General features: G+C 39.2%; 1 protein-coding gene across 2 annotated transcripts in view; it reads right to left on the bottom strand.

Annotated features, from left to right (window-relative positions):
* SLC4A5 (solute carrier family 4 member 5) overlaps positions 1-13,240 on the bottom strand; it is a 103,143-nt gene that overhangs the window by 70,729 nt on the left and 19,174 nt on the right. For both annotated transcript variants that reach the window (XM_073897513.1, XM_073897514.1), the window contains exons 2-3: positions 7,536-7,616; positions 1,353-1,544 (exon numbers count right to left, since the gene is read on the bottom strand). In XM_073897513.1, coding sequence (XP_073753614.1) covers positions 1,353-1,544; positions 7,536-7,616 — 273 coding nt within the window. The remainder of the gene's footprint in view (positions 1-1,352; positions 1,545-7,535; positions 7,617-13,240) is intronic.

The following is a 13,240-nucleotide window of genomic DNA, read 5'->3' as shown; positions in this document are numbered from 1 at the left end:
CCTTGGTACCAATGAGGACATCCAAACCAAACCAATATCCACTTGTAGAGGAAAAAGATTTGGGGTCCTTGCTCTTAAATTGGGTTAATGTGTATTAGTTGAACTAACATCTATTAAGTGCCTACCATACACCTACCATGTTATTTGTTTCTTCTCTGCCTCAGGAGGAATCCAGCAAACTCAATTTTAAAAGGGGACCTTATCCCTAAATGTGGGGGAGGTGGTGGGGTTATAGAAGAATGCCCCAGAAAGGGAGGGTGAGGCATCCAGATCCAACATGGGGAGCAGGAGGTCTTCCCCGCAGGCTTGCTTTTCTCTGGGTCTCTGATGTTCCCACCCCTGAGCTGGCCCAGGTATGCATGCATGGCTTCATCAGTGCTCATCTCTTACGCTAGACAGCTCCAAAGGACTCCCATTAACCCATCTCCCACATAGACACATTTACTCTAGAAAAGCCACAGGACTTGGTAGACTTGGTGCCAAGGAGAGCAGTTGTTCAGGGCAGCTGCAAGACTGGGGGTGACTCAGTTGGCCTTTGGGAGCATGTATATCAGATCTTTTCCTACAGGGATGCTGAGACACTATTACTGCCTCTGACATTCCTTTGAAGGTTTAGATGGTAAAATAACTAATTTTGCCTTGCTCAAGACAGTGGAAATATGTAATAGAGACAAATGAAATACCATTTATTGGGCAGATTTAGAATATGCTGGGGTGAAGTCATGTCCCTAGAAACAGAAAAGTCTCAAAAGAATAAAATGTCATAGCTGGGCTCCAAGGACTCCAGTCTTTTCACTTAAGATTGATACTTTTCTTTCCACAGGAAGGAACAAAAGACTGATTTTTTAATCAGCCCAGAACTGATTTCTACAGCAGCAGCAGAAGGCCTCAGGGGATTTGCTGACCTGGGAGAGAGCTTCCCAGGGGTCTGCAAGCTACCATGCAGATGCCTAGACAATTCTGTACCATTCCTTCAAGCTCAGGTGAGGAAAGAGGGTGGAGGTAATGTGATGTGGAATTCAGTTTACTGAGCACAATGCCTCCTGCCAAACTGTCATATTTGTGCTTAGGGCAATGGCTGTGTGGCCCCTAAGAATTTGGAAATGAGGAAAATAATTAAACTATGAAATCAGCTTGGAATGGATCAGAGCAGAAGTCTCAAAGTCCCCAGAGAGAGACGGGGCTCAGCCTGACTAAAGGTGTCCCTGGGCAGGGAGGTCGGTCTGCAGGGGTGGCAGAGCACAGGGTGCTGAGAGCCCTGATCCCAGTCTCCAGAGAATCTCCCTGCCCTGTCACCCCATCTGGGCTCCCCAGCAGATGGCTACCCCCAAATGCACCCCTCAAGAACTCACGGGTCCTGCTGACATGATCCACATTGCTGTCCCTGCTGCTTCCCCTGCTGCCCACGCCAGTCAGCTCCTGCTGTGGTTTGTCTGGCTGCAGGCCCCAGCAGACCTTTTGCAGGCCCGGAAGACGTCCCTGGTGGTCCCTCTTCCTTTGAGGGTAACTGGGGACTGAAAGCCCAATGTGGATGGAACGGCAGTCTGTGGGCAGAGCACAAAAGAGCGGGGGAGGCAAGGATTACCAAAAATGGGCATTTCTCCTTAATATCCTCCAGTTACAAAGAGCTAGGGCCACCAAAGCAGAATGGAAGACATGGGATTCCTGGCCAGGGCCACTGCCCCGAGTCTTGGGTTTGACAGAATTCCATTTCTGAACAACTCAACAGTTGCTGGAAACGATACCCTTGGTGCTGTAGTTAGAACTCAATTAGAGTGAACAGAATTCCCATCACTCTGTTCTTTCTTGTCCAGAATGGCAGTAACTGCATAAGGCTTATGACACATGGCCTGGGAGAGAGTCCCTCTGTGAGTCACAGATTTAGTCCAAAACACCAACGCCCCCTTCTTTGGGAAAGCCCTATGTATTTCCATTGAGGGCCACTTTTACTCATAACCAAAGACTACATAAACTACTTACCAGAAAGGTGAGTTACTAAGGATATCTCCAAACTGGTTTTGTATAGTAGAATTTTCAAGAACTAGAATCACCCAGAACCTTAATTTCGAATTCCACTAAGAAGCCTGGCTGCTCTGTAAAGCCCCCACTGGGTCTTTGCACACAAAAAGTAGCTGCAATTCTCTCAGCTCTCAGGATGGACGTTCTGCCATCAGTGTTTCATCAGTGTTGGCTTGAATTGGACAACAGTTTTTTAAATAATCAATAGATTTAGTTTTATATGTACAGAATAATTGAGTAGATAGTACATAGGAACTTGGACTTCCATCCTACCCCTACCACACCCCCACTCCACAAACAGTTTCTCCTATTATTTTTTATTGAGGTATAATTTACATATAACATTGTACTAGTGTAAGGTGTACAACATACTAATTTGATAGATGTATATATTGCAAAATGATTGCCACAAGAAGCTTAGTTAACATCCATCACCCCACATAGCTGCACTTTTTTTCTTGCAATGAGAACTTTTAGGATCTACTCTCTTGGCAACTTTCAAATATACAATACAGATTGCTACCTATACTTACCATGCTGTACATTCCATCCCCAGAATTTATCTTATAACTGGAAGTTTGTAACTTTGATTACTTTCACCCCTTTTGCCCACCCCCAAGCCCCGGCCTCTGGCAACCACTAATCTGTTCTCTGTTTCTATGAGTTTGATTCTTTAGATTCCACATATAACTGAGATCATACAGTATTTGTCTTCTCTGTCATTGCCGAGACTGCCAAGGAGCTAATCCTCTGTGTTTTCTTCTTGGAATGTTGTTTCAGGTGATACATCAGACTTTTACCCATTTTGAATTGTGTGTGTGTATGTGTGGTATAAGATAGTAGTCCAATTTTATTCTTATGAATGTGGCTGTCCAGTTTTCTCATCAGAGGGATCATCCTTTCCCCATTGTATATTCTTGGTTCCTTCATCATAAATTAAGTGAACTTAAAATTGTGGGTATATTTCTGGCCTCTCTCTTCTTTTCCATTGATCTATGTGTTTGTTTTTATGCCAATACTATACTGTCTTGATTAGTATAGTTTTGTAATATCTTTTGAATCAGGAAGCATGATGCCTCCCGCTTTGTTCTTTTCCAGGATCACTTTGGCTATTCATGGTCCTCCATGGTTCCATACAAAGTTTAGAATTATTTGTTCTATTTCTGTGAAAAATGCCATTGAAATTTTGATAGGGATTGCACTGAATCTGTAGATTGCTTTGGGTAGCCTGGACACTTTAAAAATATTAATTCATCCAATCCATGAGCATGGAATATCTTTCCATTTGTTTGTGTCTTCTTCAATTTCTTTTATCAATGTCTACAGTTTTCAGTGTACAAGTCTTTCACCTCCCTTGTTGAGTTTATTTATTCCTATGTATATTACACTTTTTGTGGCAATTGTAAATAGAATTGTTTTCTTAATTTCTCCTTCTGTTAGTTCATTATTAGTATATAGAAATGTACCTTTCTGTATTAATTTTTGTATATTGATTTTGTATCCTGCAACTTTACTGAATTTGTTTATTAGTTCTAAAGTGTTTTGGTGGAGTCTTTAGGGTTTTCCATATATATTTATTACATCATCTGCAAATAGAAACAGTTTTACTTCTTCCTTTCTAATTTGAATGCCTTTTATTTCTTTTTCTTGACTAATTGCTCTGGCTAGGACTTCCAGTACAATGTTGAATAAAAGTGGTGAGAGTGGGCATCCTGATCTTAGAGGGAAAACTTGCAGCTTTTCATTGTTGAGTATGATGTTAGCTGTGAGCTTGTCATATATGGCCTTTGTTATGTTGAGGTACATTCCCTCTAAACTCAGTTTGTTGAGATTTTTGATAATGAATAGATGTTGAATTTTGTCAGACACATTTTCTGCACCTATTGAGATGATCATATGATCTTTATCCTTCATTTTGTTAATGGGGGTGTATCACATTGATTGATTTGCAGGTTTTGAACTATCCTTGCACTCCTGAAATAAATTCTACTTGATCACGGAGCAAGACCATTTTAATGTATTGTTGAATTTGGTTTCCCAATATTTTGTTGAGGTTTTTTGCACCTTTGGTCATCAGAGATATTGGCATGTAATTTTTTTTTTCTTGTAGCATCCTAGTCTGTTTTTGATATCCAGGTAATGCTAGTATCATAAAATGAATCTGAAAATGTTCCCTTCTCTTCCATTTTTTGGAAGAGTTTGAGAATGACTAGTATGAATTCTTATTTAAATGTTTGGTAGAATTCACCAGGTAAGCCATCTGTTCCTGAACTTTTGTTTGTTGGGAGGTTTTTCATTACTGATTCAATCTCCTTACTAGTAACTGGTCTGTTCAGGTTTTATGTTTCTTCACTATTTAGTTTTGGTAAGTTGTATCTTTAGGAATTCATCCATTTCTTCTAAGTTGTCCAAATTGTTCTCATATAATTGTTCACAGTAGTCTTTTTTGATCTTCTGTATTTGTGTGCTTTCAGTTGTATGTCTTTTCTTTCATTTCTAATTTTATTTATTTGAGTCTTCTCTTTTTTTCCCCTTGATAAGTCTAGCTAAAGACTTGTCTATTTTGTCTTTTTATCTTTTATTTATTTATTTTTAAAGATTTTATTTCTTTATTTGACAGAGCAAAACCAGTTCTTAGTTTCAATTGATCTTTTCTATTGTCTGTTTAGTCTCTATTTTGCTTATTTTTTCTCAGATCTTTGTTATTTCCTTCCTCTATTAACTTTGGGCTTAGTTTGTTCTTCTTTTTCTAGTTCCTTGAGATGTAAAATTAGGTTGTTTACTTGGGCTTTTTCTTTTTTCTTAATGTAGGCATTTACTGATATGAATAGATTACCCTATTATTAATAACTTGCATTAGTGTGGTACATTTGTTACAATTATAAACCAATATTGATATGTTATGATTAACTATAGTGTATTGTTTACATTAAGTTTCACTCTTAGTGTTGTATAGTTTTACGGGTTTTGACAAATGCACAATGACATGCATCTACCATTACAGTATCATACAGAATAGTTTCACCAGCCTAAAAATTCCCTGTGCTTCACCTACTCATCGCTCCCCTTCCTGAATACTAAAGCTACGTTCCTCCTGGATCTTTACACTTTGTTCTCTTTTCTTTTTTTCTTCTTTCTGAAGAGAGATGAGAATGGGTGGGGTAAAATGAGTGGGAAGATCTTTTTCTCTGCTTATGTGAACTGCAGCAAGAATGTTTGAGAGCTACTAGTTTAGGATAAGTTTGAGCCTGAAATTCCATGGTGACAATTTTCCAAAGAGTAGACTGGCCAAAAAATATTATTGTAACTATAGTAGTTCCCCCTTTCCACAAGGGATATGCTCCAAATTCCCTAGTGGAGGCCTGAAACTGCACATAGCACTGAACCCTATATATACCATGCTTTTTCCTACACATACATACATATGATCAAGTTTAATTTATAAATTAGGCATAGTAAGAGATTAACAATAATAATAATAAAAGAGAATAACTGTAACAATATATGATAATAAAAGTTATGTGAATGAGGTCTCTCTCTCTCTCTTTCTCTCAAGATATCCTATTGTACTGCACTCACTTTTCTTCTTGTGATGGTGTGAGATGATAAAATGCCTTTATGATGAGATGAAGTAAGATAAATGACATAGGCACTGTGACATAGTGTTGGGCTACTACTGACCTGATGATGATGTGTCAGAAAAAGAATCTACCTGCTTCCAGACCATGGTTGAATATGGGTAACTGAAACTGAAGAGAGTGAAATCACAGATAAGGGGGGACTACTGTATTTTTGAAGCCCAAGGATGGCAACTGAGAGTTGAAAGCTGCTGCAGAATGGGAAATTAGACTCTGTGTTCTTATGGCAAGATCTACATTAACTTGATTTTATTTTCCTTGGAGGGGAGGTCTGCCTCTCGGCTCAAACTCCTGAAATGCAGATGCTAATGTCTGGGCATTCATTGACTGCAGATATCACACAGAAACCACATCAAGCTGAACCATGGAGAATATATCTAACTAAGCCCTTTAGAGATATGTTGAGTGTCTACTCTAGTGAAAAGATTCTATGAGTCATTCCTAGCCATGGGAAAGTGAGTTTATCTGGATGTCAGTGTCCAAATCTCTTTAGAGCCCAGCTCACCCAAGCTTACCTCACTGCTCACTCTTCTGAACCTTCAGTCTTTCTAGGTTGTAATGAGAAATGTGAGGTGGAGATTTTTATGAAGTACAGCCTTGCTTTCTAGTGGACCAATATCAGAATGACTGGTGCTCCTCCTTCCTTCCCTCCACTCCCTCCAGGATGGTGTGACTTCCCTTGCTCAATTCTACCATTTCTTATGCAAGCTGTAATTCAAGTAAGCCATGGACACCAGTAAGAGGTAAGTAGTTTCATCTAAGGGATTAGCAGATGAGTTCCTATTCTCCACTGTTGAGGCCAGGAACAGAAATGAGAAGCAGCTGATATATCAGAAAGGCCTCTGCCAAGAGTCACCTGCCCTGGATGTTCCCTGGCTTGTTCTTCACTTGCTCTATGGCTATGGACATCTGCCTCTCCAGGACCCAGTGTCCTCACCTGTAATGTGGGAATAAAATCCCTTCTCTACTGTCTGGGCAAGGTTTTTGAGAAGATAGAATGGGATGGTATATGGGAACATGATTAGAAAATTATAAGGGCTATACACATGAAGACTATGCTTATTAAAGAAATTAGGGGAGATAGCTATCAGAAAAATATTTGTCCTGGATCTAACTTGTCCCTTTTCATCCTGGCTCCCATCATAATCATCAGAGTGTGGCTGTGTAGCTGTTGAACTACAGAGAATGGCTAGCCCTCTCCCAAGCTTCCTCCTTCACTTTGCGAGACCTCTCCATTCACTGTGAATATCTTGCAGTTTGGCTTAGGACAATGCCAAGTTCTCCTAGGAACTCCTCAACTGCATTCTTCTCCACTCACAGCCCCAGAATGGCTCTATACATTCTGAAGCTCAGCAAGCATCCAGCTGGGCAGTGAGATTAGTGTTTCCCTCCAAGTGGGACAGGGGCAGTGGCAGGGCAGTAGCCTGTCTGGTTGCCTTTTCATAAGTCCTGTGGTTGCTTCTCTGTAGAGTGTAGGAACTTAGGGCCTCTGAGTCAGCAATTTTGGAGCAACAGATACCCCCCCTCAATATTCTCTTGCACTAGTTTTAACTGAGCTGCCATTTTTAGAATCTATATAATAGTGGCATCTTGTATAATTTGTAGATCTTGTAAAATTAGGTAAGTTTAATTTTGTGTTGGGGATGCTATGCCCTAATTCATAGAAACAAAGCGCCAGTTTCCTCTCTTCTGCCCACTATGTGGTCTCTTTAAGACACAGTGAAGCCTGGTCCCATTGGATCCAGAGAAGACACTGTGGGTAGGTCAGGGAAAGGGATAAGCTCTCCTAGATCCCTCCGCTGGAGGGGTGTTATAAGGATATTTAAGAAATTGGCAGACCCTCCTAGGATTTGCATCAAGTTCTCAGGATGACCTTACCTTCCTGATCCTGACATCTCCTCCTGTAGTTAGCAGGGTCCAGCTTCCCTACCCCAGCCTTCTCTTCTTCCACCTTCATAACTATAAAAGATGAACACAGCCTCAAAATATATACGACACAAAAAGGTAGGATTTCAAGGAGAAATGGCCAAATCCACACCCATAGTAGGAGACCTTAAAGCAGATGAAAAATTTAAGGCAAAAGAATATATAAACAAATTGGAGAAGTTCAAATATCTATCTCTAACAAATGAGAACAGATCTCTTTTTCAAGTACAAATGGGACATTTATAGAAAGCACATATCTAGGGGCACCTGGGTGGCTCAGTCATTAAGCATCTGCCTTCGGCTCAGGTCACGATCCCAGGGTCCTGGGATTGAGCCCCACATTGGGCTCCCTGCTGAGCTGGAAGCCTGCTTCTCCCCCTCCCACTCCCCCTGCTTGTGTTCCCTCTCTCACTGTGTCTCTCTCTGTCAAATAAATAAATAAAATCTTCAAAAAAAAAAAAAAGGAAAGCACATATCTAGTGCACAGGAAAGCCTTAGTAAATTTCAAAGAATCTGTATCATACTTCTATAGCAAGAATGTATATATTATATATATAAATATATATACATATATGTGTGTGTGTAAGATGTAAGATAGTCTTACACACACACATATAACTTTAGACTAAAAGTAATTTCTACTCATGGGTTTAATAAAAAACCACAATGGAAATTATTAAATATTTAGAACTCAACAATTACAACTACTAAATATTGCTCTATGGCCATGGACTAAATATTGAAACTTATGGTATGCAACATTTTTAGAGGAAACAGGGAAAGAAGGAGAGAAGGGAGGGAGGAAAGAAGGAAAATAAATGTGATAAGCATTCAACTAAAGAACATAGGAATAAAAACAAGAGAAAACCCAAAGAAAGTAGAAAAATGTAAATATAAAATATCAAACCAAAAAATAATGAAATAGAAATAAGAATAGATGGTTAATAAATCCAAAGGCAATTATTTGAAAGATTATTACAATAGGCAAATTAAGCAAAACTAATCAAGAAGAAAAAAGAATATTCATAAGTAAACACTATTAGGAATGAAAAGAGACATAACTAAAAATATAGTGGAGAATTTAAAAATTAAAAGTGAATGCCATGAAAAATTTCATGCCAATACATTTTAGCTTTGATAATAATAATAATAATTACCATTTCTATGTACCAGGAACTATTTTAAATGCTTTGCATGTATGACTTAATTTCTTCTCAACAACCTTATGAGATAAGTAACATTATTATTCCCATTTTACAGAGGAGGAAACTGAGGCACAAGAGCTTAACTGACTGCCCAAATGGAAGAACAGAGATTCAAACCCAGACAATCTCTTTCTGGAATAAAAGTTCTTAGCTATGAGGCTGATAAATGGATATTTGATTAGAAAAATAATAGAAGTGATCAAAATTGACTTTAAAAGAATTAGAAAACCTCAACTAACCAATAACCATTAACTGAAATGTTTATGGGGAAGTCATTACAAACAGCCTTTCCCATGTCCCATGGATAATTATTGAAGCTGGATTATAGGTACAAAAGGATTATAATTTTTTCCCTATTTTTGTTATGTCTGAATTTTTTTCTATAGTGAAAAAAAAGTAAACACCAGAAGAAGATAGTTTTTAAAAAATGTTTTATCCAGGGGCGCCTGGGTGGCTCAGTCATTAAGCATCTGCCTTCGGCACAGGTCATGATCCCAGGGTCCTGGGATCAAGCCCCGCATTGGGCTCCCTGCTCGACGGGAAACCTGCTTCTCCCTCTCCCACTCCCCCTGCTGTGTTCCCTCTCTCGCTATGTCTCTCTCTGTCAAATAAATAAATAAAATAAAATCTTTAAAAAAATGTTTTATCTGAACCTTCAAGGATTAGATAGTCTCTAACTGATATAAAATGGTTTTCAAAAGTAGAAAAAAGGAAATTGGAGGCAGTAGATACATCTAAAGACAAGGAATACAGGGTTGGACTAAAAGCAGAAGAGTTGGTTGAAAATCTTCATAAGGAGTCAATTAAACCCTCAGATCTCCCTCTCCTAGGCTCTAGTTTCCTAGAATGCACCCCCTTCTAGAATATGGAGGGGTTAAACCAGAAGACCTCTGGATAACTAAGGACAAGAAAGAGTCATTTCATTGAGGGGTGGGGAGAGAATTTAAGCAAAGGCAGTTAGCCACTCAGGCCTCTGCCTACTTGACCCCTACAACACTAATGAAGTTTACACACTCCAGGTGGGAGATTGGAGGACTTACAGATCCTGATATTTTGGGGACCTCTAACAAATGGTTAGGGCTCCACCCAATTGCCCACTATGAGCCTATGATTCAGTAAGTCCAGCCTGTCAAACAGTTGTTTGGCAGCTCACTCCAAAATCATGGCCAGCCAAGAATCACCAGAATGACAGAGACCAAAACAAGCAGGAAAAGAGGAAGTCCAAGGAAACAGGAGCAACCTAGGCAGCCAAAGAACCATTTAAAAAGCATATAATTCACATCTTCAAGTAGACTAGAAAAGACCTTGTATCTATGACAAAAAGAAAAGTAAAATGCTATAACCTGGAACTTTTAAAGAATAAGAAATAACTCTTGAAAATTAAAGATATGTTAGAAGAAAAATTTCAGTAAAAGAGTTGGAACATAAAGTTGAAAAAATAGGTGAGCTAATAGAGCACAAATACAAATAATTTTTTAAATAGTAGGAAAAAGGCAGGGAAATCAGAGGACCAATCCGGGGGGTCTAACATCAAAGCAATAGAAGTTCTCACAGAGAGATCAGAAAAAATAATGGAGGAGAAATTATCAAGGACAGGAGAATACTTCCCAAAACTGATGGATTTGAATTTCTTGGTGGAAAGAACTTGCTGAGACTCAGGAAAATGAATTTAAAACAAAATCCACTCCAAGTGACATCATTATGAAGTGTTAGAATATTACATATAAAGAGAAGACCTTAAAAACCTTCCAGAAGAAGAAAATAAGTCACCTACAAAGTATCAGGTGTGAGAACTGGCATCAGACACATGGAAGCTATAAGACAATGGAGTTATGCTACCAAAAGTGAGAAAAAAATTATTTCCAACCTAGATTTCCAGTCCAAACCAAACTATCAAATGTGAGGGTAGAAAATGGGGCATTTTTTGTACAAGAAATAGCTTAAAATTTTACTACTTATGCCCTTTTTTCAGGAAGTGGTTGAAGGAAGAACTCCAGCAAGATAGAAGAGCATCTAAGAAGGAATATAACATCTAGAAAATGGGATTCACCACAAAAGACTGACACAGAAGTCCCTGGGAAGAAGCTGTGTAGCAGTCCAGAGAACAGTGTGTGCATCTTAGATCAGGCTCTGCATGGGTTCCCCAAGAAAAACCTGAAACTGATCAATTATCTGGATGTGTTTCACTGCTTTGAGAGGATACCAAGATTCTTTCAAGAATAAAAAGTCCATGGAAAGGAAAAGTGATCATTGAATACTATGTAACTCAAATGTGAGCAATATTTACATAGTCATAATAAATAAAAATGAATATTAATTTAACCAAAAACTGTGATATACGCAGGGTTGGTATTCCACCAGTGTGCAGTATTATGTGTATGTTGCTGTTTGTGGCTGGTGTTCAGGTATCCATTCCAATTGGTCAGTGTCAATGCCATATGGGTTATTAAATATTTTTAATTTCTACATTGGATGTAACTATTTGGAGAGATGAGGATTTGTCAGGGGGAGGGGGGTTGTAAGACACCTGTAGAGGACACTGCTAACTACCTGCCTGATGTCCATCCCCCTTTCTGTTCTGATTTTATTCAGGGCAGCAATGTGGCTGACTAAAAATAATCACTTCCCCCAAACGCCCTTCAGCAATCGCTAAAGAGATATAGGAGAAGGAACCTAGGAAAAGATTCCCTTCCTGGATGAAGCCTCTGCAGAAGAAAGCTCCTCCATTTTTCCTTCTTCTTCCCTGGATAAGGTTGCCAGATTTAGCAAATAAAAATAGAGTTTTCCCAGTTAAATCTGGGTTCCATATACACAATTAATGCTTCTTAGTATAAGTATGTCCCATGCAATATTTGGAACATACTTATACCAAAAAGATTACTCATTGTTTATATGAAATTCAAATTTAACTCGGGAAACTGTATTTTATCTGGCAAACTATTTCACCTCTGCATCTGGAGCATAGACATGGTGCCTGGAAGTGCAGCAGCCATCTTGTCATCATGGTAATGGAGGCCATATGCTAACTGTGCATACAAGGGGAGGAAGGATCCTGGATCTTTAATGTCTTCACTGAGTCATTCTACAGCACTGGACAGCCCACAGTTGGGTTTCTTGTTATGGAGAACAGTTAAACCACTTACTTGTTTAAATACTATAGTTAACTTTTCTGTTACTCTAAAACCACACCTGGGTCATAGGACAAAAGACTCTGGGACTGTATTTACTGGGCAAATAAGACTGGGTTCTGGGGGCACCTGGGTGGCTCAGTCAGTTAAGTGTCTGTCTTCAGCTCAGGTCATGATACGAGGGTCCTGAGATCGAGCCCCGTATCAAGCTCCCTGCTCAGCAGGGAGTTTGCATCTCCCTCTCCCTCTGCCCCTCCCCCCTGCTTATGCTCTCTATCTTGCATGCATATGTGCACACAAATAAATAAATAAAATCTTAAACCTCCCCCAAAAGAAAACCACATTAAAAAAAAAAAAGATTGGGTTCTGTTAGTAAGGAAAACAGGGGGAATGGGCACTGAGTGGTCATGGAGCAGTGTCTGCTACACTTTTCAACACCCATTCCCTTCTTGTCTAGGCTGTTCTGTTCAGGTAGAGACACAGGGCCCTTCATTGCGGTAGACACCTTCCCCAATTCCAGGCATGAATTGGATCTGTCTAAATTATTCATGGTAATCATATGGCCTTTGATCAGTAACCAGTCTTAGGAGTAGTCATGTACCCCTATCAAGCCAGTGAGATTTAAATGGAAGTCCATTGGGTAGACTTCCAGGAAAGCTTTTATTTCCCTAACAAAATGTGACAGACCCCTCTGGAATGCACATTTGGCCAATCACTCCCTATTTGCCTGCACAGACCTTGGACATGAGACTCCTAGATGAAGCAGTCCTCTTGCAACAATGATGTGACAGGTATGAAGAGCAAAGGTTCAGGCTGAGGACAAAGCAGAAGGCTAGAACAAATCTTGGTTCTTGATAACGTCACTGAGCTCCAGACTGCTTATCTCTGGGCTTCCTGTTACATGAAAAGAAATCTACTTTGTATATTTAAATTGCTAGCCAAGTTTTATGTTACTTTTAGCTAAAGACCTTCCCAGGGGTGCCTGGATGGCTCAGGGAGTTAAGCATCCAACTCTTGATCTCAGCTCAGGTCTTGATCTTCGGGTTGTGAATTCAAGCCCTGTGTTGAGCTCCACACTGGGCATGGAGCCTACTTAAAGAATAATAATAATAAAAATTTAAAAATAAAGACCTTCCTAACTGAAACATAATGGAATACTATGGGGAGTTCAAATGAATGAACTAGATTTCTGTGTATTAACATGTATAAATCTCAAAAATGTAGGAAGTAAAAAAAGCAAGTTATAAAGATATAGAAACAAAATGACATTATTTATATAAAACTTTAAAACATTGTTTTAAATTTCATTGTTTATTGCTACATT

The sequence above is a fragment of the Callorhinus ursinus genome, unplaced genomic scaffold (genome assembly GCF_003265705.2).
Source record: "Callorhinus ursinus isolate GAN/ISIS: 27379988/994484 unplaced genomic scaffold, GSC_fseal_2.0 scaffold10, whole genome shotgun sequence".
In the NCBI taxonomy this organism is placed as follows: Eukaryota; Metazoa; Chordata; class Mammalia; order Carnivora; family Otariidae; genus Callorhinus; species Callorhinus ursinus.
The sequence above is the reverse complement of the archived record's forward strand: the minus strand, read 5'-3'. Positions and strand labels throughout refer to the sequence as shown.